Consider the following 25,644-nt stretch of genomic DNA (forward strand, 5'->3'; position numbering starts at 1 on the left):
GCTGCTTAGCAAATACAAATCGCCCTGCTCTGAGAGGTGACCCTCCACCTGCACACCTGTACGAGGCCCTCAGCTCCTCACTTTGGGCCGAGTACCGGCTGTGCTGCTCTTCTCCCGGCACAGGGGGATCAACAGTGCTTCTCTCTCTTCTCCACATGGCACCATTAGTGAGAGAACAGAGTGAAACAGAGGCCATGAGGAACTGTGGGAAGCAGGTCTCAGAGACCTTCAGCAGGGAGCGCTATTCCAAAACTTGTGAGCTTTCCAAAAGCCCGCACAGAGGCAGGAGGAGCAGTTAACTTAGGCCTGTGAGAAATCAGCCCCATTTCTCATGTGTGTTTCTGCTTTTATTGTAGTTCATGGGGCTCTGTGGTCACACACCTGTTCAAATGCACAACGATCTCCTTTCCCTGGAAAAGTTAAATTGCTACCAGGTGCCAGAGATGATTAGATAAGTCCATTCACAGTAATGTAGCTTAAGACAACTTTGAGTGTACATCAGATGACTTTCTATTTTACTGCAAGTATTAGAAAAACAGAGGTGACTAAGGTTTCTGCAGCCACTTGTGTTACTTGCTGGAAATGTGATCACTGTGCTTAGTGATACCGGAACCAAATGATGTGTGAGGTTCAAGTGGGAGACCTCTGCTATGTCCTAGAGGACAGCTGTGAGGACTTTCCCACTGACTTATTTGCAATCATCAGAAGCCTGGGCTCCCTCTAACTTAACTGATGTGATGTGATGCACATTTTTATTCTGTCTCTGGTTCGCTTTCCCTGTTGTAGCCAAGCCAGCAACTTAGCCGTGGGGAGTGACTGGGACTGAGGAAAAGTTGATATGATGAGTGGCATGAGAAGAGGAAAAGGTTATGAGAGGTTGCTGGTTTTGTCCCTGTTAGCCTCCCCCGACCCCACAGTGCTAATTGCATAAGCCATATCAGTAGTAAGCTGTGAAATGAATGCCAGTGGTCCTGTTATAGCCCTATAACACTGTTAGGAACTTTGCCATGAAAAAATTAACAATGTATGTAGACTAAACAACATGCATACTGCTCTAAGAGGCTCTTTAGGTCTCATTGAGTTGTTTCACTTTAGCAGTCTGTTACATCGAAGAATTCTCACTCAATGCATGATTTTAGTAAAAGGTACAGTCACCTGAATGCTTCCACATCTTTTATGAAATTGCACCAAAATACATGTCCATTATGTTGTGCGTTTCTTGTAAGGTTCTACGACATAAAATCCTTCCAAGATTTAATTCTAGATTAAAGTTGGTCTTCCCCCCTCACAAATGTTTCCCAAGGACTTTCTTTGCATTAGGTATTTTACATAGGTGATTTTATTTAATCCTCAGCAATGAATAAAGCCAGGAGGGATCTAGGGGCGGGGAGGGTTAAGTAACCTGAACAATTCTTGCAGCTAGCAAAGGCGTAGAACCAGGGTCTAAGGTCAGGTACTGATAACTCCAAATCTCCACTCCTGCCTTGGTGGGACTCTCCACCGCCCAAAGCCTATGTGTGAAGGTCTTAGTGGAAACTGCAGCTCCCACCGGCAGGACAGCTGTGATCACAGCAGTGCAGGAGAGCAAGAAAAATGCCTGCATCTAACAGGAAGGAGTCTCTGCATCTGCTTTCCCATTTGAAAAGTGGAGCTCGGGATGGGACCCAGAACGAAGGCCCTGGGTGTGAATCTAAAGCCCCGGTGCAGCGGCCCTTAGGAACCCCAGCAGGGTGGCCGTCCCTGAAGGAGGGACACAGGGAGTTGCTGTGAGCCTGATCCCCTCCGATCGCGCTGCGGTTCTCAGAGGAGGGGCCACAGTGTTGCGGCCGCATAAGGGGACCTGGCGTGGGATGCGTGGAGGCCCAGGGCGCGCAGGTGTGTAGGCCCGCGGAGCCAGGAGACCCACACCTGCGCGCCAACGCCAGCAAGCAGCGGTCGGACAGCACAGCCTGGGTGAAAGGGGATGGAGAGCAGGGGGCTCCTGCGCAAGTTGACGCTGATTTTTTATTCCCCAACTGGTGGGCAGCAGGGAGCCAGGTCCCGGGCCTTGGCCCTGAATGTTCCTGCCAGTTGGGGGCTGGACTAGGAGCTGGGATGTGGACATTCCTCCAGTCGCCTCCGGGATAGGTGCCCAGGTGGCCTCCCTTCCTCGCCCAGGTTTCACTGCGTTTCTAAAGGACTGTTCAATAGTGTGCAGGACCCAGGATCTGGCCGCTGGGAGCATCTTGAGCAGTGATCCAAATTCCCTTTGGCTCCAGGTGAATAGAAGAGCTGCAAGAAATTTAAGCACTGCTATGTTTAAAGGAGGATCCAGTGTTGGGGGTGGGTTTTGCTTAATTTTTTGGATATATATAGTAATTAAATTTTTAATGCAACGAACATGTATTCTTGTACAATCAGAAAAATATTTAAAAACTGGACGGGAAAGAAACGCTTTCTGTTATACTTAAACGTGGTGGAATTACGTGTGTGTGTGGGGGGCAGTGGTGGGAGTCTGTTCTTTCTTTTTTTAATTTTGTTAATATAGACACCATATTGTACATTACACCCCCCGGGAATTATTTATCTTATACTGTAACTGGAAGTTTGTACCTTTTGACCACCGTCACCCATTTCATTCACCCACCGACCCCCAACCAATCTGTTTTCTTTATCTACGAATTTTGGTTTTTTGTTTGTTTTAGATTCCACTTATAAGTGAGATCATACAGTACTGGCCTTTCTTTGACTTATTTTACTTAGCAGAGTGCCCTCAAGGTCTATCCATGCTTTTCCAAATGGTAGGATTTCCTTCTTTTTATAGCTGAAACACACCACACACACACACACACACACACGCGCGCGCACGAGGTCTGACAATGAAGAACTCATCCTAGAAAAAGTGCTATATACCTCATTGCGGAATATCACTGGACAAACAGGTAACCAAGTTTACTATTTGGAAATGCTGAAAAGGCTGTGTGAAATAGACAACCTGAACTTTTCGCCAACAATTCATGGCTCTTGCATCACGACAGTGCACCAGCTCACACGGCACTGTCTGTGAGGGAGGCAGTAAACAAACAACTTTATTGGAACACCCTCTCTACTCACCTGATCTGCCTCAATGACTTCTTTCTTTATTCAAAGATAAAGGAAATATTGAAAGGAAGACATTTTGATGACATTCAGGACATCAAAGATAATATGACAACAGCTCTGATGGCCATTCTAGAAAAAGAGTTCCAAAATTGCTTTGAAGGGTGGACTAAGCACTGGTGTCAGTGCATAGCTTCCCAAGGGGAGTACTTCGAAGGTGACAATAGTTATATTCAGCAATGAGATATGTACCGTGTTTCCCTGAAAGTAAGACCTAACCAGAAAATTAGCTGTAGCATGATTTTTCAGGATGCTTGTAATATAAAATAAGCTCCTAATACATCTTTTGGAGCAAAAATTAATATAAGACCCGGTCTTATTTTCAGGGAAATACAGTAGGGCTTATTTTATATTATGAGCATCCTGAAAAATCATGCTAGGGCTTATTTTCCGATTAGGTCTTATTTTCGGGGAAACACAGTAGCACTTTTTCTAGGATGAGTTCATGAAGTTACTTGTCCGACCTCATATGATTTGTGAATATTTTCTTCCATTCCATATGTTGCCTTTTCATTTTGCTGTGCAGAAGCTTTTTAGTTTGATGTATTAGCACTTGTTAATTTTTGCTTTTGTTGACTTTGCTTTTGGTTTCAAACCCAAAAATCATTGCTAAAACTGATGTCAAGGAGCTTACCACCTAAGTTTTCTTCTAGGAGTTTCATGGCTTCAGATCTTACGTTTAAGTCTTTAATTCATTTTGCATTAATTTTGTGTTTGGTGTAAAATAGGGGTCCAGTTTCATTCTTTGCATATGGCTGTCCAGTTTTCCCAACACCACTATTGAAGAAACTGTCCTCTCTCCATTGTATAGTCTTGGTTCCTTTGTAGTAAATTAGATGATCACATATGCATGGGTTTATTTGGGGGCTCTCTATTCTTTTCCGTTGATCTCTGTATCCGCTTTTATGCCAAATACCATACTGATTTGACCGTTATAGCTTTGTAATATAGTTTGAAATCAGTTAATGTGATGATTCCAGCTCTGTTATTTCTGAAGATTACTTTGATTATTTGGAGTCTTTTGTAGTTCCATACAAATTTTAGGATTGCTTGTTCTATTTCTGTGAAAAATGCCATTGGAATTTTGATTGAGATTGCATTGAATCTGTAGATTGCTTTGCATAGTATGGAAATTTTAACAATATTAATTCTTCCAGTTCATGAGCATGGAATATCTTTTCATTTATGTATCTGTGGGGACAGAGCCAGGAGTGCAGTTTCCAGGCTCTCCGCCTCACATGGAAAGGTGCTGGCTCAGGTAGTAAATGGCCATCGACTGTGATTTGGATGGCCATCAGCTGTGGCTGGTTGGCCGTCAGCTGTAACCAGTGAGCCATTGGCCACTAATATAACTGCTGTGGCTACGCTAGCAGAAAAAAAAATGGGGGCTAGCAAGAAGATGGTGGCTGAGTTAGCAAGAGCATGGATTGCAGTTAGCACGGTGGATTGTAGTTAGCAAGTGGAGTCGAGGGGAGTCGAGGAGAGTCATCGATCGGTTGGCAGAAAAGCGGACAGCAGGTCGCACGTCGTGTGAATCCAGCCTCCAGTGAGACTATAGTAGTATGACTCCCCTACCTATGGCTCCGTGGGTGTTCCTTTTTGGTCTAGCCACATCTTGCGTTCTTATGTGGGGAGCAGGAGCAGAGACCCCGCAGGCCACCCTGCATGACAAATGGCGCAGCGAGCAGGGTACGGTGCCGGCCAAAGCTTTCCGAAAGGCAGTGGAGCAGTTTGTGCGTATGAACACTCAGTCTCAGGAAGACCAGGAGGAGCAGCTGCCCGAGAGCTGGAACCCCGTGGAAGGGTGGAAAGATGTGGACGGTTACCCAACCAGCATAGGAAAAGCCATGCAGCTGCTGGAGAGCTCGACCCCCGTGGAGGGGTGGGAAGACGTGGAGGGTTCCCCAACCAGCATAGGCCAGAGAAAGCGAAGGTCGTTGCGACCCTGTGAGCTGGGAAGTTCTTGCTGAGGCAGCCCGGATGCAGGACTTGTAGTCCCAGGAGGAAAGGCTTACTGAGTCCTCTGTGGGAGATGCGGGTGAGGTGAAGGTCGTCCCTCACCTCCAGGACAGCCCTGGCGAATGACTATGGACTATGGGGAATTGCCTTCCATCCCTAATTTAATGGACCGCTTGACTGTTTGCTTGGGAACGTACCACCATGTAGTGGAACCGGTGGATGCTTTCTTTTGTGTCTTGACCGGCCACCATCAATAATATGTAAGCACGTTGACTGTGAGTCACTCTTGTTCTAGCACGGTACCCTGAGAAGCCCAGAGAGAGTGGTGGTGTTCTGAGAGGACCTGGCTGTGCCTGGGGAGACTGGTGGTACCTTAAGAAGTCCAGGAAGTCTGGCTGTGCCCAGAAGCACTGGTGGTGCCCTGAGAAACCCTGGCTGTGCCCAGAGAGCCTGGCTGTGTCCTGGATATTGCATTCACCTCCAGGCTCCTCACACAGGGCCCCTCGCGGAAGACGCTTGTCGGGTAGATTGTGAGGTGAGACCCTGTAGGGGTGGAGTATGGGGACAGAGCCAGGAGTGCAGTTTTCAAGCTCTTGGCCTCACGAGGAAAGGTGCTGGCTTAGGTAGTAAATGGCCATCAACTGTGATTGGATGGCCATCAGCTGTGGCTAGTTGGCCGTCAGCTGTAACCAGTGAGCCATTGGCCACTAATATAACTGCCGTGGCTACGCTAGAAGCAAATGGGGGCTAGCAAGGAGATGGTGGCTGAGCCTGCAAGAGCGGATTGCAGAGAGGTGGATGCTGCCAGCGAGAATATAGTGGTGTGACTCCCCTGTCTATGGCTCCGTGGGTGTTCCTTTTTGGCCTCACCATGTCCTGCGTTCTTATGTGGGGAGCGGGACTAGAGACCCCTCATGACACCCTGCATGACACACACACTCACACTCCTACTCACACCTAGGTTTATGGCTGAATCATTTAGATGGCAAAGCTCTCTTGCTCAGGTAGAGTCAAATTCAAATTTTATTTGTGTCTTCATCATCCTTTTTACCTAATCCCCTCCCTCTTTGGGTTTCCTTATTTGGTGTCATGCTCTGGTGGGCCCAGTGCTTTGAAGTTTGAATGTCCCTTTCTGGCTCGCAGCCTTTTTTTCCTGAAATGTCTTCAAGTGTAAGGTGAGGTTGCATGGGGCTGGAAGCGGCTGGACCTGGCTCTGCCAGGGGTGTGTACGCAGCCAACATGCCACCTTCCAGCAGCTGCAGCCCTTGGGTCCAAGCTGTACAGCTGAAAGCTCCAAGACACTTTGTGATTTGAGGTCAGTGGAGGAACTTTAACATTCCACATGTAATATGAACTGCTATGTGTAGGGTATTGTTGTGCAAACTACGCCATTATACTACTTACTTGGTTGACATTTTCACACATTGTTTGAAACTTAAAAGAATTTGCATTGGTTTGAGTTGTTATTCTGTATTTAGAAGGTGTTTGTCACACTTCTTTGAGACACTCCCTCTTGAAATATTTTAGGAGGAAGCTTAAAATAAAACATTGAACAATGTAGAAGCTCTGGTTGAACAGTTGTCCCCAGCCTTCCTATGTCACCCACCCTGCTCGGCATTCCTCCCACTGTGTCCGGAGAGACTCAGAAGACTCTTTTTAAAGGTTAACAAAGTTTCAACACTGTAGTGTGAGGCATTTTGCAGTCCACTGGGAAACAGGAGGAAGAAAGAGCAGATGAGGATCCTCCTGTTTATAAAAACGAATCTGTAACAGTGTGGCAGTTGCTAAAATAATTAAACGTAGAAGTCTCATATTATCCAACAATTCCACTTCTGGGTATTTACCCCCCCAAAATTAAAAGTCTTTCTAAATAAAAATCTGTTTGTGAAGCTGACACTTTACATTTCTACAAAATTCCTTAGTCCAGAAAAACCTTTCCATAATGCAATAAGTGAAGTCCAAAAAATTTCTACCAGTTAGTATTCAGGGTGGTGTTATTGTGAGATGAATGAACTGATGGAGTGGTTCTGGCCATCTGACTGGTTGGCAGTGCCACGTGTTCTTCTGTACGATTCAAATATATCCGTGTCGTTGCCACTGCTGGTGCTACCCCATAGAGGCTGTCTGCTCAGGCTGTGGGCTCAGATCTCACTGGGGGTGATTATGGGTCCTGTGGCTCGCTGGATCTTCCAGGATAAGTAATGGCGATTCCCAGAAGATCCTGGTCAATTGATGTTCATTTTTGAGCATCAGCCTGATCTTCCAATATTGGAGAATACTGGAGACACAGGGACCCACCTGCCACCTTTCTTGGTTTCTTGGCTGTTTTTACCATATATCTCCTTTTTCTTCTATAGAAGCAAAAATATTTAAGAACAAGAGATGAGCAGAGGATGGGAGCCAATTGCCAAGCACTATATCCGAAACAAAGTAATTATAGGAGACATAACTGGATTTTAGTGTATAGGGTCCAGGCCCTTCCTGATTTGGCCCCAACTTATATTTCAAGGCTCATTCCCCGCCTTCGTTTTCTCCCTAATCCCTTCCCTTCCCCTCCTTCACACACACACACACACACACACACACACACACACACACACACCCCACACCCCACTCTCTACCCCAATCCATTCCCAGAGGCCCTTCCCTGCTTCCTGTTCTCTTAAGTTGCCATGATGATCTAGATCTAAAATACATTTTCCATTTTTGTCCAGTTGGAGAGCTATAATATTTCTGGATAATCACATCCCACCACGAAACCTTTCCATCATTCAACAAATATGTTTCAGACACTATGGTTGATGCTACTGATACAAAAATTAGTAAAGAAGAGTTAGGCTGTCCTAAGGCTTACAGTCTAGTGAGGGACACATAAGATGCAACAGGAGGTCCATAGAGAAGTTAAGTGTCTGACAGGGATATTCTTGGGGTGTTAGGGTGTGGCTGCCACCGTCTGTGTTCTCATAACACCTTGAAAATATCTCTGTGTAAATTTGGTCTCTCTCAACAGATGGAGCCACCTCACGTCACATATTGTGTCTTCAGCTTGGTGCCAAGCACCTAGCACAGGGCCTGGCACAGCTGGTAGTCAACACTGTTTTGTTAACTGAGTTCATGAGTCTTAAAATGCAGTGTGACCTGTGTGAGCACTTATGTAGAAACATGTGAAGAGGGAAAAAATGTTTTAGAAGTTGTGGAAAGCTTTGTAGAACAGGAACAGATTCAGTATTTGTTCTTTGTAGGCCTTTGGGAATCCTGTCAGAGTTCTCTCAGGCAGAGCTGGAGGAGTTGTTCTTTGCTAAAGCTGCAGAAGAGTTCAGAAACACATAATGACTGGGCCTCAGAAAAGGCTGGCGGGTGACATGTTAGCCTCATAGATAGTCAGGAAGGACAGGGGCTACCCTGGGCTGGGCTGGGCTTGGGCATCTCCTCAGGGGTAGCGCGGCCCCTGTTACCAGACGCTTGTTTGTGTGTGTGCTGGCCAGGTTTTCATGCCAGCAGCACAATTCTGTTTTTCCCTTGGGCCCGTCAGGTCATAAAGTAGTAATTTTTGAAAGATACCTAAACTTCCTCCCTCTGGACTTTGCTGGAAAATCCCAGACATATGCTTCCTCTTTGGGAACCTGTATGTCTTTTATCTGTGAAGACCTTTAAAAATCAACCACATAGGGAAATATTTTTCAGATATACTGCTACTTTCTTAAATTAGTAAGATGGGAAAGATTTTGATGGGCAAAATAAACAACATTACAAAATCTCTTGATTCACTACTATACATCTTTTACTGAGGGGTAGTGGAGGAAAGAACCAAAACCATTTTCATTTTCCTATTGAGAGTTCTGTTTTTTCATCGTTGGTCAAGTGCATCGTCTGTCCCTGGTGACGTCTGGATTGCAGGGGAGTTTCTGCTAAGCCTCGGAGCACAGAGGCAGCCAGCACCTTTGTATTATGCTATCATGATCTTCATTTACTCAGACACCTTCTGGCAATGCAGTGAGAGCTGTGCCTAACTGTTGCTTTGAAAGTCACGGCTTTACAATTATGAACACAAGAAAAAAATGTTACCAGGTATGAAGGCTGACTGTAAACACTTCCTATGCTTCCTTTTGATGTGATGAGGGTAGGGATCCATAGCATGGATTTGGCCTCCATTCACCTAATAGAAAGCATATTGCTCAAAGATGTAAAAGTATAAAATGTATTTGATGCAAGCTTTAAAAATGACCGACCCTACGCATCTTGTCAAGTTCCCGTCCCCAAGAAAACCAAAGCTATAAAATCAATGAAGTAACTGGGCAACTTTTCAGGATAAAGTATGACTCCCTTTGGCCAATAATATCTTTTCTAACAAGAGCTGTCTCTCCAAAGGCCTGAACATTAGTTGATGTCATGAGGCTACTTAAGAAGACAAATTAGGAGAGACTGGGAATAGAGCTAATGTCCAAAGAGCTGTCACTGGAAGAAGCACGGACATGGCGCACGCCAGGTGGTAAATGAAGGAGCAGGTGCAAGTGGAAGCCCCCTCTCCTGCTTGCCTTTCTTTCTTCCTTGTGGACACAGAGAAGGAGCCATGGTTTCTAGAGGACTGAGAGCTAACTCTATGGCAGGCAGTTAGCTTGCTGCGGGAGGGCAAACGCCCCAAACAAAAACCGCGTGACTCTCATTTCTAATCCCTCCTCTTGGAAAGCACACCACCCTTCCTGCTGCTGATCCCCGATTTCCTCTTCTCCTGGCAGAGTTCTGAGCCGCTCGCTATATTTGTGTCTCCTTTGGCAGACCATCCTCTGATGAACAGTAATGTGTATTGCACAAATGTAAATATAGCAATTGGCTATGAGAATTTTTTAAATCAAAAATCTTTTTCAATGAGTTTAGGGCAAATAGTTCTTTCTCAAACATTCTGCTTGTCATGGGTGTTTTCTAGCTGTTTTTTTCTTGTGTCCATAATACAGGGAAAATGAGACAGTTTGGGAAAAAATCTTGGTGTGTTTATGAGAAGAACAAAGTCTGTGGATTGTTTGGGATCAGAATTCACTATCTAGTTTCTCGGGGGAGTAAGGATGGGAGGCAGACAGTGAGGTAATAAGTGGGCACGTGATGTCGCGTCTGGATTTTAGGATTTTACTCTGTTTTTCAAGGTGGAAAAAGCATTTACATATGAGAAGTTCAGAGCATGGACAAATCCAGAAAAGCCGACTCAGTAAAGTTCAACTTTTCCTTCCCAGATTAAAGCTGGAGGAGAGCCATGGCGTATGGTCTGTTCTCTGAAGTTTGGAGATGATTGGTGCGCTCGAGGAAGCCAAGGCCAGCTTCTCTGGGATGTTGACTAAGAAGCATGTGCTCAAGGCTGAGCACAAACACTTGGCCAAGACCAGTGATGAAGGCAGGGAAGTAAGTGGCTCTGGTGCTCAGGACTGCCTAGGGCAGCAAAACAGAACCCAGGGTTTGCAGGCCATCGTTTCCTCGCCTTCACCAGGCAGTACAACACCAGCAGCAGTGTGCTCTGCGGCAGCTTCTCTTCTCTAGAAAGAAACAGTTGCTGTCCGTGCACATCTGCCCCTTCTGCCTACCTGTCTTAATTTAAATCTTGGGTGACCAGATCTATGTAGTGGTTCAAATGACAAAATAAAGTGTGTGCATCTGGGAACTTTGTGAACGTTTGTGCTGAGCATGTCACAGCCTCCGGGAAGAACTGAAGCTTCAGATAGCTCAAGATTGGGGCTGACAAGGCTGTGCTTGTTTTGGAGTGTTTGGGGTGACCTTGAGTGGTTCTGCTCTCCCTACATGCTCTGGGATATCACCCCTCCCAGACTGGGCCCATTATTTGTGGGCATGGTTGGAGCATCTCAGGGATCCAAGGACTTCCCTCTGCTCTTCTGTCCTGGGATCACCTCGAAGCTCTGTGCCCCCTGCACTCCACCCACCCTATCCCCACTGCCAGGCTCCTCAGGAGATGCCAGTGCCCAGGCCTCATGGCTCACAAAGCCAGAGATTTTGACACGTTAACTCTGCAGCCGCCCGTAGTCTGTAAAATGACTCCTTCAGCTCCTTATTCCATAAGCCTCTGATTCTGGGCCAGGGGCTTAGCAATGAGCTTCAGGACTGGGTTAGGAGGCAGAACACTAAAAAGAGACCTGCAGTCCTCTCCATCCCTTCTCTTCTACCCCTCTTCCCCCAAGCTCACACAAAACCCTGCCTAGTTCACCTAAATCCCCCCAAGAAACCATCATATACTCAACAACTTCTGGCACAATGGCCCTCTAGTTTATCATACATGCTCAGGTGTGGCTCAAGCACATCCCTTGCTTAAGAAACGAGCTCTCTACATTAATATATTTTTCTGATTACAAAAGAATATGATTACAAAACTCAACAACAAAAAGACAAATAACCCAATTTAAAAATGAGCAAAGCATCTGAATTGACATTTCTCTGAAGAAGATATACAAAGAGCCAATAAGCACATGAAAAGAAACACTGAAGACAGCTCACTGGACCAGAGTGGAGCAGATCAGCACAGGGAAGAGAGGAGTGGAGCAGATGTGAGCAGGTGGAGTACAGCAGAGCTGTCTAGTCAAAGAAGGTCCTCCTCTGTCGGGAGCCAAGATTTCTTGTACCTCTGGCCCTTGCAGACTGGCTCGGTTTATGATTAACCTGCTTTTGCTCCTAAGGCATTGTCTTTGCCTGCGCCTGGAGGGTGCTTACAAGCTGCTGAGGTATGGGATAGGAGTGGCCGGTTCCCGGACACAGAGGACTGATGATTATCAGGATAATTGGTGGGCTTTGTCATGAGATAATGACTTTGGGGAAGTTTCAGTGATTTTTGTAGTTTCTATGTAGAAGTTAAAAATTTACTCTCAATGAGGTAATGCACACTCGTGATTGTTAAGCTGCACGTACCCAGATGGTATACATTGGTGAAGGAAAGTAAACCCGGTGCTTCAGCATCACTGGAGACCGATCGATCGCATCATCATTTGTGTGAGTGTCTTTTTTCATTCCCACTCCCCCATTCAGGTACTGATCGACTCGTGGCGGCTGGCACGCCACACTCCTCACAGCCTTGCTATTCTACAGCCATCCTGTATCACAATTGAGCTATTTGCACTGAATAAAGTTTCCGTCACTGCACCCCAAATTGGGGAATTGTGTTGGCATTAAATTGGTGCCAATGACCATCGGTTGACACACCCAATATTATTATGAATACTATTCAGTCATAGAAAGAAAGGAAGTACAGGGGAAGGTCCAAGATAGTGGGATAGGTAAACACGATGTCTACTGCCTCCCAGAATCACAGTAAAATTACAACTAAATTATAGAACAATCAACCTTGAAAATCATCTGAAGACTAGATGAACAGAACACCTATAGCTGAGGATATAAAGAAGAGACCACATTGAGCCTGGCAGGAGGAGCAGAGATGTGACACAAGCTGACCTGAAACTCACAAGTAGTGGTTGAGCACAGGGAGGAACACCTTGGAGGTGGAGGTCCCCCCGAAGAATGAGGGGTCCCAGTCCCACACTGGGCTTCTCAGCCCAGGGGTCCTGTGCTGGGAAGAGGAGTTCCCAGGACATCTGGTGATGAAAATCAGCGAAAATGCTGGCCATTCATTCCATTGAAATGGAAGGCTCCCGGAAACCCAGACAGCCTCTTAAAGGGCCCGTCCACAGACTCACTCATTTACAAGAACTTACTCTGGACCCAGGCAGAAGGATGGCAACTAGAGAGGCATCAGATATATACAGGGAAAGACTGAGTTCTGTGCCTACAGGTAAGGGTAGAGGGGCAGCTGCCATGATCCCTGTGTGGAGCCCACCTCACACGTAGCCTACATTAGGATGCCATCTTTCTTGTATTGAACATAACCCCACAGGGCTAAATCTGAGATCACACTGGTCTGGCAAAACCCATGTGCCTACCACTTTGGTGACTCCCTGGGTGCCTGCTCTGCCCATCTAGTATGGCATCGCCCGAACACTCTCCCCTTCTTACAGAATTAATACAGTTAAAATGTCCATATTATGCAAAGCAATCTGCAACTTCAATGAAATACCAATGGCATTTTTCACAGAACCAGGACAAATTATCACAACACTTATCTGGCACCATGAAAGACCCTGAATAGCCACAGCAATTCTGAGAAAAAAGAACTAAGCTGAAGTTGTCATGCTACCTGATATCAAACTATACTACCATAATAATCAAAACAGCATGGTATTGGCATAAAAACAGACATAGATCAATGGAACAGAATAGAGAGCCCAGAAATAAGTCCATGGCTATATGGTCATTTAATCTATGGCAAAGGAAGAAAGAATATACGTTGGGGTATATTCAATAAATAAAACTGGACCACCTTCTTACTCCATATACAAGAATAAACTCAAAATGGATTAAAAATTTAAATGTAAGACCCGGAACCATAAAACCCCTAGAAGAAAACATAGGCAATAAACTCTTAGACATTACCCTTAGTAATATTTTACTGATATATCTCTTTGGGCAAGGAAAAGAAAGGAAAAAATAAACAAATGGGACTGCATCAAACTAAAGTGATTTGCACAGCAAACAAAACCATCAACAAAATGTCAAGACATTCTACTGAATGGGAGAAGATATTCACCAATGATACATCTGATAAAAGGTTAATATCCAAAATTTATACAATACTCATACAACTCAACTCCAAAAAAAAAAAAAAAAAATGAACAATCCAATTAACAAATGGGCAGAGGACCTGAATAGATATTTCTCCAAAGAGGACATAAACATGGCTAATAGACATATGAAAAGGTGCTCAGTGTCACTAATCACCAGAGAAATGCAAATAAAAACCACAATGAGATAACACCTCACACCTGTCAAAATGGTCATCATCAATAAATCAACAAACAACAAGTGTTGGTGAGGATGTGGACAAAAGAGAATCCTTACGCATTACTGGTGGGATTGCAAACTGGTGCAGTCACTATGGAAAACAGTATGTCGTTTCCTCAAAAATTAGAACTACCTTATGACCCGGTAATTCCACCTCCAGGTATTTATTCAAAGCAATCCAAAACACTAATTCAAAAAGATACATGCTCTCCTATGTTCACTGCAGCACTATTTACAATAGCCAAGATATGAAAACAACTGAAATGCCCATCGATAGATGACTAGATAAAGAAATTGTGTACATTTGTACAATGGAATATTACTCAGCCATAAAGAGAATGAAATCTTGCCATTTGTGACAACATGGATGGACCTAGAGGGTATTATGCTAAATGAAATAAGTCAGACTGAGAAAGACAAATACCATATGATCTCACTTGTATGTGGAATCTAAAGAACAAAATAAATGAAAAAACAAAACAGAAACAGAATCTTAGATACAGAGAATACACGATGGTTGCCAGAGGGGAGGCGGGTTGGGAAGCTGGATGAGAAAAGCGAAGGGATTAAGAGGTACAAATTGTAGTTACAAAGGAGCCACAGGGATGTAAAGTACAGTATGGGGATATAGTCAACAATATTGTAATAACTATATATAGTGTCAGGCGGGTGCTAGACATATTGGGGGAAGCACTTCATAAATTATATAAATGTCTAATCATTCTGCTGTACACCTGAAACTAATATAAAATAATATTGTATGTCAACCATAATTAAAAAAAAATAATCATGGGGATATAAAGTGCAGCCTGGGGAATGTAGTCAATAATATTGTAATAACTATGTGCAGTGTCAGATAGTAACAGACTTATTGGGGTTATCACTTTGTGAGGTACATAAATGTCTAATCACTAGGTTGTTTTGTACACGTGAAACTAATAAAAAATCAAATGAAACATTATATATATACTAGCTAATAAAATCCCAGGCATCGAGTAGGTCTTCAATAAATGAGAGTTATTAATATATGTAGAAAAAAGGAAGTACAGATAAATGTTACCTTGAACCATGAAGAGCAAACCTTGAAAACGTTCTGCTAAGTGAAAGGAGGCAGTCACAAAACGCTGTAGAACATTCTGTAGGATTACACTTACAGGAGATGCCTACAGCAGGCATCTTTATGGGCTCCACAAAGACAGTAAATGGATCAGTGGTTGTCAGGCCTGGGGGGTGAGGGAATGGAGAATAATTGCTAAGGGGTGTGGTGTTTCTTTTTGATGTGATGAAAATGTTCTGAAGTTAGTTGTGATAGTTGTACAACTTTGTGAACAGACTAAAAACCACCAATATTGAAACTGGAAGCCAAACGAGTCCTGGGCTCATGCTGCCTGCGCTGCTCAGCCAATAGACTGACACATGAGTTGGGTCACAGAATAAGCGTTTATTATCAGAGCACCGGTGGTCTGAGAAGGCAGTGGATTAACATCTCCAAAAACTGCATTGACATCCTCAGACCAGCCTGGGATATTTAAGGGAAAATCTGGACATTCCTCCAGAGACCACATGATGGTTCTGGGGGTCTGCATGGAGCCTTCTCTCAGGCGATGTGTCTCTCCAATGTGGTCGTCGACCCAAGAGCAGTGATGACAGTAACCTGGAAAGAATGCTAGGCCCTAGAGGCTGTGATCAGTAAGCAGAGGGTATTGTGATCAGCAAGCAAGCGTAAGTTTCAGGGTAATTATCTAAAGCAGGGAACTGGGACAGGGGATATTGCAAGGCCTCTTTTGTGGGGGTTCCAACTGGGCCCTGTTTCAACATGTGTGCTTTAAGGGGTGAAGATTTTGATATGCTGAATATCTCAATAAAGCTGTTATTTTTTTTAAAAAGGGAGGCATCTAGGGTGCAAAATTTAAGGAGGCACTCACTTTCAGTGTCACCTAAGTGCTGGAATGGCAGCTAAGACTGCATGCCTCCGAAAATTTTGTGCCCTACTCACCCTGCTTGCCTTGCCCTGAAACAACCAGCCCCAAGCCCACCCTGCCTGTGACCCCATGTCCCCACCAGTCTGCTTGAGTTTCTGTTTCTGTCACTTTGCAGCACTTTGGAGGCACATGGTGGAGCTACTTGCACACCAGCACCACAGCCCAGGAACCAGGAGTGGAAATGACTCAGGTACTAGTAATATAGGAAGAAGAAGGGTCATGTGGACTATTTTGACAGAAGAAGGAAGTAGGAGGTTGGATTCCAAGCCTGCTACCTGCCTGCTACCAGACACAGATCTCAGGCACACAGTAATCAATCACACAGAACAGACCATCTGAAGCCTGTGGAGCAAAGACATTCCATTCTAACGGCCATTCCGGTAATTACACCTACTACAAACTAGCCACAGGCTGTACCTTACAAACACTAAGGATAAGCCTGCCCCTATTCTGTTTGTATCTTGCTTCTTTCCTCCTTTCCCTCACAAGGAGAACTTTTCACTCTGCGAAACAAACTTACTTTCATTTTAAACTCTACTCTCACCCCTGATGTTTGAGGGCGTTTCTCCAACCCAGGCCTGTGGGGAGGGGACTGTGGTGACCCTGCCACTAACCACCAAGGGCTCCGCCCCGGTACCCCGCCCTCGCGCCGAGGGAAGTACGTGTGCAACTCCCCCCAGGGCCAGGGGGCCTGGGCTTCAGATCGGTGGGAGGCAGAGCGCCAGGGGGAACCGGAGGAGCAGGACTGCAGGGGGCCAGGTCTGCGGTTCCCGTGGTGAGGGTCTAGGCTCCGAGGGCCGCGACAGCAGGAGTGCGGAGGTGCTGAAGGTGGGGGCATCTCGGGGCAGGTCGGGGGTCGGAGGGAGGAGAAGAACTCCCAGGCTGGCATTTAGAGACCCGGCGCGAGGATGTCTAGAGGATGAATCAGGAGCCAGGGCTGTCTCTGTTGAAAGCGAAGCCCAGAGGGCGGCGCCTTCTTGTTTACAGAAATCCGAGCTCTGTGGATCACAGCTTGTGAGCAGCACAGTTGGGGTTTGGCTGTGTCTGGTCCCAGGGCCTGTGCCTGGTGGTTTCAAGGAAGCCTCCGATACGGGCCCCCCTCAGTGTCTCCTCTCTGCTCTCTGATGCCTCTTCCGGAGCTGCAGCGTCGCCCCCTTCCCCTCTGCGGGATCCTCACCCTGCAGCCCCATTCCCACCTGCTCGCCCTAATTTCTCACCGCTCCTCTCTGTTTCGGATTCACAGGACATCTGCCCTCCCTCTTCTCTGTCCTGCTGAAATCACCAGTCCCCAGTTGCAAACCCAAACACTTCTGATCCATCCTAATTCTTTCATTAATTCAGTAAAATGTATTGAGCCCTTCCTTTTTCCTGAGCGCTCAGACCTGCCAGACAGCCCTTGGCCTTCAGAGCTTCCATCTAGTGGGACCAGCACCAATTGAAGAAGGAATTACAATAAAGACTGGGGCTTGATGCTGGGGAGAGACAGGCAGGGAGGAGTACAGGGAAACTTTGTCTAGAGGATGAATCGGAAGCCTCCTGAGGATGTGATGTTTGGGCCATTACCCTGCTGAAAGGGATGGGAGTCAGCTAAAGTGTTTTCAAAGGCTTAGAGGTGGCTCTGGGGATGGGAGAGTTTTCTGGGTGGCTAGAGGTGGAAGCTGAATCAGGAGGGGGTGCCAGGTGGAGGAGGATGTGCCAGTTAAATCAAGGGAGCTTTGAGCTTGTCAGTTTGATCTACTGCCACTACCACACTTAGCTAATTACCTGAAAATTTGGACTTGAATGATGTTTTACACAGAGAGCAACAGTAAATGGATGTTCCTCGCTTAAAATATTTATGAGTTTTAAGATTAAAAAACAGTAGTTTCAAACTTACCATGTATTAGGTCAGTAACAGCCAGAGATGTTACTCGAGCAGCCTCTCTCTTATTCTCTTTATTCTGGTTCCAGCTCCTGCATCATGGATGCTCTTTCTGAAGCAAATGGCACCTTTGCCCTCCACCTTCTAAAGGTACTATGTCAAGACGATCCTTCTCACAACGTGTTTTATTCTCCTGTGAGCATCTCCTCTGCCCTGGCCATGGTCTTCCTGGGGGCAAAAGGAAATACCGCTGCCGAGATGGCCCAGGTAAACCTGCCTCTGTGTCCCCTGGGAGAAAGAGGGGACTGCCTTTGTGGTTATTCTGTTCTGTCTCCCAGCTTCATACCTCAGACCTCATAAAGAAGATGCAGAGGACAGGGCTCAGGGACTCCTTCCCCGAAATTTTTTGGGAAACGTTTCTCCAATGACTAACCTGGATAAAACTTTCAAAACTTGATCCTAGCACTTTATCTTTGTTTAGAAAATAATACTAAAATTAGTTTAAATCTAAGTAGCTAAGATCTATCTGATTCTTGGAATAAAAGACTTTGTAACTATAAATATTCACTGGTCCTGTGTGTGTGTGTGTGTGTGTGTGTGATGGTTCTTCATACTTGATGAAGTTTTCTCTGTTTTAGGCCAGCCAGCTTGTGAACCCTTAAAGGAATGATTTCTGAGTGCCCCCAAATTGTCTGGTGACTTTAGGAGGTGTGACATTGAGAGTTCCTTATACCCCATTGTTAGACTAGACAATAACGGGCACTCCAGAACTAGCTCTTGGTTTCTAAGTTGTCAGAGATTCACAGTGATGTGTTTCCCTCTATTTCTGTATTTCTGTCCATTTTGTTTGAATTTTTAAAGCATTTAACTACATTTTTTGGGGTAACTTTCCTCTAGTTAGTACATACTCAAGCTTTCATTGGGATGCAAGATTTTTAAATAACTTCTTTTCTGATGCCCTCTTGTCCTTTTCATTTTTCCCTGTTACTCTTCTTTATATGAAAAAGATCTATTTAGGCAGAAAGCAACTCTTTTGCTCCTCTTTATTCCTTATTCTCCTTCCTTCTTTCTCTTCCTGCCTCCTTCCCTCCCTTCCTCCCTCCTTCCCTCTTTCCCTGTTATTTTCCCTCTGCATCTTCCCTCCACCCCCCTCAAGGTGCTGTTCTCTAGTACATACTATATACCCACTTTAAATAAAAAACAATGTCCTTTTAAAGGAAAATTGGGAGGTGCATTTAAGAAAAAAATTTGTATACAATTTTTTTTTTTTTGAGACCCAAGAACAATGTTGACAGTTTTAAATTATTTTTCTCCACAGGTGCTTTTTTTAAACACGGAGAAGGACATTCATGGGGGTTTCCAGTCACTTCTGGCTGAAGTGAACAAACCTGGCACTAAGTACTTGCTCAGAGTGGCCAGCAGGCTCTTTGGAGAAAAGACGTATGAATTCCTTTCAGTAAGTTGAATCAACAGAACAATAAAAGTTGTATTTAAAATATAGAGTCAAAGCGAAAGACACTAGAGATCCGAAGCTTATGATAAACATTGCTTTAAAAAGTCATACTTCTATAACCATAACTTGAATATTTAAAATGTGACTACTTCAAATATTCATTTATCCCTTTCTGGTATTCATGGCTTAGTACTTGCTTATTTATTATAGTTTAAGATCTAGTTGACTAAGATCTGGTCACTTTGAAGAGATGTATGCTCCTTTTTATAAAAACCATGTAATTTTCAGGATTTCTGGCAACTTGCTGATACTTTATTTCGGAACGTAGCCTCATTGAACACTTTTCTCTCCAAAGACCTTTAAGGAATCCTGTCTTCGGTTCTATCATGCTGAGCTGGAGCAGCTTTCCTTTGCCAAAGCTGCAGAGCCGTCCAGGGAACATATCAACACTTGGGTCTCTAAAAAGACTGAAGGTCAGAATGGCTCGTTATCCCCCTTCGTCACCTCTCTCCCTGCTCCTCTCCCTCCCCCTCCCCTTCCTTCTCTCTCTCATCTTCCCGCTCCTGCTCTGCTCCCTGCTCCTCTCCCTTCTCTGCCCCTCCTCTTGCTGCTTCTCTGGTTTCACTAGTGTTTCAGAGGGTCAGAGTAAGGTGATAGGCTGGACGTCATGGAACAGCTGACCCTTAATCTACTCACAGATGCTCAGCAGGTCAACAAGTGAGACTTACTTTTGTCCATTCTCCCAGGACCAGAGAGACTGATACAGATGTCGAAAGAAACTCATAGGCCAAATTTCCAGTTTAGTAACTGCAAGTGGAACATGCTTTTACTTGGGCTGTAAGGCTCACATGCTGGGTGAATCCATCATCTCTGTAGGAAGGAGACTCGTGGTCAAATCTTCCCTGAGTCATACACTAGGGCCTCCTCTTTCCAGATTCTCTGTGGCCCTCCATCACCACCGTCTTCACTCTACACGTTAAGCTTACTTATTCTACTGCTTCTTTCATGTCTTGCACTTGCACTCCCTGAGTTAGACTTGATAGATAGACCGTGGCGTGACAGGCCCAGCGCAAACCCTGGGTGAGGACTGTTCGGTTCTTCAGACTGAAATCACCCTTTGTGTAGGGTTGAGCCTTATACGTTTTCATTTCAGAGAGGCATGTTCGGATCTCGGACCCCTCGCTCCACGGCAGTGTGATGTTTTAACCATTCAGGCCCCTCTGTACCAAGCATACTTAGTACCACTGGGAACGTTCCTATTGCTGTTAATAAACAAGTCAGTAATGAACAAGAGGTTGTCTTGCCTTAAAGACTCAGCAGTTATTTCCCCTGTTACTACTTGAACTATTTACCGCTTATGCCATCTGGAGGCAGTGAATTAGCAGGGATGTTCTTACTACATTGAAAAGGTACACCTTGATATCCAGGGGAAGAGGGATTATCCTTCTCTTTTCCACCTTACCTTTCCAGGAATGTCTTGTGTTGTGTTTGGAGGATCAAATACTGAAATCTCTTCTAGAGGCTTCCAGAAGCTCCTCAACGCACCTGCTGTCATTGCCAGCTATTTCTCCTTTGAGCCATTCATTCTGGCTTCCTGAGGCGTTTACACACGTGGTTGTGGAATGTTATCATTGCACGTAACTTTGGAGCATTAGATACAACCCTCCACGTAACCACATGAAATAGCCATGGCCCCTCCAGCCCGTCTCTCATTTCCTGCTTCTTTTGTTCTCCAACCTGGTGTAGTGTTTTCCCTAAGTGATCTAGAAGTGTTTCAACACCATTAACTTTGTAGATGTTCCTGAAGTATTGGTGATCACGAATGCCACTTGTATGTGTTGTTTTCGACCTCTGTATGTCGCAAACCAGACTTAGCAAATTTGAAAAACGTATGTTCGGTTCTTGACTAATGATCAAGGAGCTGCCAATAAACCTTACCATGGTTTACTAATCATGCTTTTATAACAATCAACTGAATATCTTCTCTCCTTTTCCCAAAAGGTAAAATTCAGGACTTGTTGCCAGTTAACTCGATCAACGAACAGACCAGGTTGGTTCTTGTCAACGCCATCTACTTCAAAGGAAGATGGGCTGAAGAGTTTGACAAAACATGCACAATGGAAATGCCTTTTAAAATAAACCAGGTGGGGGAAGCTTTCAAAAGTCCAGCTAGTTTGATGAAAGAATTGAATGGAAAAATTTAACTTTGTAGAAGCATAAATGATTGTTTAAAAGTAATTGAAACAACACGTTTCTGAATGAAATTTTAAAGTCTAGAAAAGAACTAAAGGAATTAAAAGTAGTTGTTGCCTGTAATTGTTTGCATTTTATCACTGCTCTTGTTGCCTCCAATAATTTCTCATACAGTCATTGCTGACACCTAGTTCTGCCAACTTTAAGCCCAAGTTGTTCAGATGGAAAACAAAAAATAATTAGGTGTTAAGGAAGTGTGACATATGTGTGTCTTAGGGAGATAGAGACAGAGAATGTGAAAACATAAATTTTAATCAGGTATTCTAATCTAGGCTGAATTTCTGTTAATTAATGTATAATCATTCATAAATTATTTATAAATTTGTAACATGAAAACTAAGACCTCAGTCTTGACGTTGAAGTATAACTTCAATTCAGGCAGTCATTAAAATAGCCAAATCCCCCAGGCCCTAAAATACACCATTTTAATAAAATTAGAAAACTTACACAGGTAGCACCTGACTCCCTTTTGTTTGGTATAAGGTGTAGTTTATATAATCTGCTCTCTTGTTGCAAAGTGGGGAGGGGGAGAACTGTTCCAGCATTAATTTTAGAAACTATTTTAAATGTTATAGTCGGTAGTGCGTATCAACTTTTAAAAGTTAATGTAATAAGTACACTACTTCAAGTAACTTCTGCATGCATATACCTTTTAATAATTTGCATACTATTTCCTGGATTAGAGTATCACAATTCAGACAATGGAATGTACATGCATGAAGGTATGAGTGGTTCTGTATACTTGCTGCCACACTGCTTTCTAAGAAGGCATAATCATCCACACGCCAATCACATAGCTGTGAAACTATAAGTTTCATCCCACTTTACCATAAAACCTTTTTCTAATTAAATAGAAATCATTTGATTATATTATTTCCTAAATTTATTTGTGGGGCATGTTTTAAATGAGGAGAGTCTGTGTTGCCCCTCTGGAAAATTCAGAGTAGCACATTCACTCAGCTGAATAAATCATCTTCTTAAGGTGCCATGGCAAGCACCAGGTCCACTCACAATCGATACCTTGTAATGATGATGGAGGAGTGGGTGTCAGCTAGAGTCCAAATATTGTTTCCATCGCGGGTGCTAAAAACGCTCCTGGAGTCAACTGCGCTCTTTTGGAAATGCTCACTGCCCTTTCCACAGTCTGTTTTGACGTCGATGCGCATGTGTCTTTTCCTGTCAGAAAGAGCAAAGGCCGGTGCAGATGATGATTCAGGAAGCAGAGTTCAACCTCGCCTACATCCAAGAGGTGCAGGCCCAGGTCCTGGAGCTGCCCTACGCGGGCAAGGAGCTGAGCATGCTCATTGTGCTCCCGGACGTCGGCGTGGACCTGAGCTCGGTGAGATGGGCCGGGTGACCCCTTCGTGTCCTTCTTTAGCTGGTAGACTGCAGCACTGCTTTCACCTGTTGTGGTTGCCTTTCCAGTTAGGGATGCGGGCGGCCGGGCTGTGGAGTGCAGTGCTCAGAAGGTGGGCGCTGGCTCAAACTGTCACTCAGGACCCACTTCTCCCATTGTTACCTATGTGACCTCACCAAGCTCTTTACCGCACCTCGGCCTCTGTTTTCTCATCTCTAAACTGGGGATAATGACGCTATCTCTCTGGTAGGGTTGTAAGGAAGACAAAATGGAAGGGATTCAGGGAACAAGCTTAGCACATTGTCTGGTACATATAAGCCCTGTGTAAATGGGATCCACTATTCTTTTCATAATCATTGCTATTAGCATTCTATTTTAAAAACTGAGAACCGCTGTGTCTATCCAGAACCCGAAACAGGGAATGAGAAAATCTTACACATTGACTTAGCAAGGGGGGAGTGGATGAGGGTGGCGGCCAGCACTCCGGGCACAGAGCCAGGAACAACCCAAAATGGCACTCGCCACCCCCACCCCCCCAGTTTTCTTTCCGCATGGGTTCTTGGGGTGAGGGGATCAACCATTGCCCAGGAGGTTCTAGGCCCCACACTAGCGTTGGGTGCAGGCAGTGCTCCCATGTCCCAAGGGGCCTATGTGAGGGAAGCTACAGTGTTTGCTCTCCCTCAGTCCATCTCCCAGTGACATCTCTTGTCCAGAAAGCATGCTGGATGCCCCCCTGGGCAGCGTTCCCTTCACGGGGGGCTATACGGGCACCATATCTTTTCCAGTCTTTTTTCTTAGCAGCCATGTCTTGTTGTCTTCAAGAGAAAAATAGTTAAAAGGAAAAAAGCACACACAGCTGGGCATTGACTATTGTCAGGGTAAACTTCTCTCAGAAGTTGCTGGGTCAGGAGAGGAGCCGCCAAGGCCTTTGTGCCTCTAGGCGGTCTGAGGTCACCCCTCTTGGCTAGGAAGCCGTGTGTGTAACAGCACAAGTGCAAGGTCTCACAGTTGCCGCTGGTCCTGTGTGACCATCAATACCCATCATCTATAGCAGAGGAAAGCATACTTGAGTATGTCTGTGTGCATATTTATACGGGCTGAAGGATGAATCCTGAAGTCTAACTCTGGTCTTTCAGGTGGAAAAAAATCTCACTTTTGAGAAACTCATAGCATGGACCAAACCAGACTGTATGAAGTGTACTGAAGTTGAAGTTCTCCTCCCAAGATTTAAACTGGAAGAGGATTATGACATGGAATCTGTGCTCCAACGTTTGGGACTAATTGATGCCTTTCAAGAGGGCAAGGCTGACTTTTCAGCAATGTCAGCCAAGAGAGACTTGTGTCTGTCCAAGTTTGTGCACAAGGCTTTTGTGGAGGTGAACGAGGAGGGCACGGAGGCCGCGGCTGCTTCGGCCAGTGTGGTTGTGGAATGTTGCTTGGAAGATGGGCCAAGATTTTGTGCGGACCACCCCTTCCTCTTCTTCATTAGGCATAACAAAGCCGACTGCATTCTGTTCTGTGGCAGATTTTGCTCTCCATAAGGGGGTGCACTTACTGTGCCTGTGAGCCGTTCCCTCTTTCTGTGTCCCCAACTCTCACTCTGCAGCTTGATCCCAGCCCAGTACAAAGGTGAGGACAGATTACTCATCTAGATGAATGATTTGCCGTGTTCTCCTCACTCAGCTGCCCCCATACTGACCACTCATTTACACCACTTAACCGAGACCATGGGACAAATACCTCAATGATTCCCTGTTGTATCTAAGATACAGTCCAAATCCCGTAGGAGGGCATGCCGAGTTTTCCTATGTGGCCCTAGGTATTTCCCATGTATTCCTCATGCAATTCATTCTAGTTACACTGTGCTCTGCCTTGTACCTCAAGTCTATCACATACTTCCCTTAGCCTGGACTGTTTCGATTGTAATAAAAGCTGCTAGCTATTGGACTGGTTTATCGTTTTTCTGGTGCTTGGAGTTCCTAGGAAGTTTCTTTAGTGCACATTTTTATTTTATCATTTTTGTAACATTCACTCATCACCAAGTATATGCTAAACACTGTATCAGGCTCTGGGGATCTTTTGACACCTGGTCTTTAATACCCGTGCTTGAATGATGTCACTTTTACATCAACCATGTTGTGTAACTTATCACGTGATGCCTTTGTATGTGAACACCTTTCTTTACATTATTGTATTTGTCCACTGCCACCTCTAACAGTAAAAATTCCATTCAAGCCTTAAGGCTCATTTCCAATGTCATCGCTGAGAAATTCTTCCTTTTCAGCATCACCACATATGCATTTTGGAACTCTCATTGACACTGAGAAAGGACATTTCTCTTATGGTAGTTGCTCTATTTATTATCTGTTCTCTAACTAGACCTGAAGTTCATCAGGGTTGGGACTATATTTTACATATCTATGTACTACTTATAGTGTAGTGATAAGTAATCTGATCATAGATGAGCTCTGTAAGTTTTTAAATGGTTAGGTATCAGTGACCTTATTTAAATTTTTTTTAAAAATTTTGTTTTGAGGTGAAATTCAGAGAACATAAAACTAACCATTTAATTTATTTTTTTAATTTTTTCTCATTGTAAGGAAGGTGCAGCTCACAGTGGCCCATACGGGGATCGAACCGGCAACCTTGGTGTTATTAGCACCACGCTCTAACCAACGGAGCTAATGGGCCACCCCTTAGCTAACCGTTTTAAAACTAACCATTTTAAAGAACGATTCACTGGCCCTTAGTATATTCA

At 44.7% G+C, this 25,644-nt stretch overlaps 1 protein-coding gene across 1 annotated transcript; it reads left to right on the forward strand.

The window, feature by feature from the left end:
• Nucleotides 1–16,588: 16,588 nt before the first annotated feature.
• LOC117026647 (serpin B9-like) lies at nucleotides 16,589–24,623 on the forward strand. Its single transcript, XM_033113542.1, has 7 exons — nucleotides 16,589–16,790; nucleotides 17,913–18,090; nucleotides 19,142–19,279; nucleotides 19,632–19,749; nucleotides 21,278–21,420; nucleotides 22,713–22,868; nucleotides 24,023–24,623. Exons 2-7 carry the CDS (start codon nucleotides 17,923–17,925, stop codon nucleotides 24,425–24,427), a joined length of 1,128 nt encoding a protein of 375 aa, XP_032969433.1. The 5' UTR covers nucleotides 16,589–16,790; nucleotides 17,913–17,922; the 3' UTR covers nucleotides 24,428–24,623.
• Nucleotides 24,624–25,644: the final 1,021 nt, after the last annotated feature.

This window comes from Rhinolophus ferrumequinum, chromosome 9 (assembly GCF_004115265.2).
Source record: "Rhinolophus ferrumequinum isolate MPI-CBG mRhiFer1 chromosome 9, mRhiFer1_v1.p, whole genome shotgun sequence".
Classification (NCBI taxonomy): Eukaryota; Metazoa; Chordata; class Mammalia; order Chiroptera; family Rhinolophidae; genus Rhinolophus; species Rhinolophus ferrumequinum.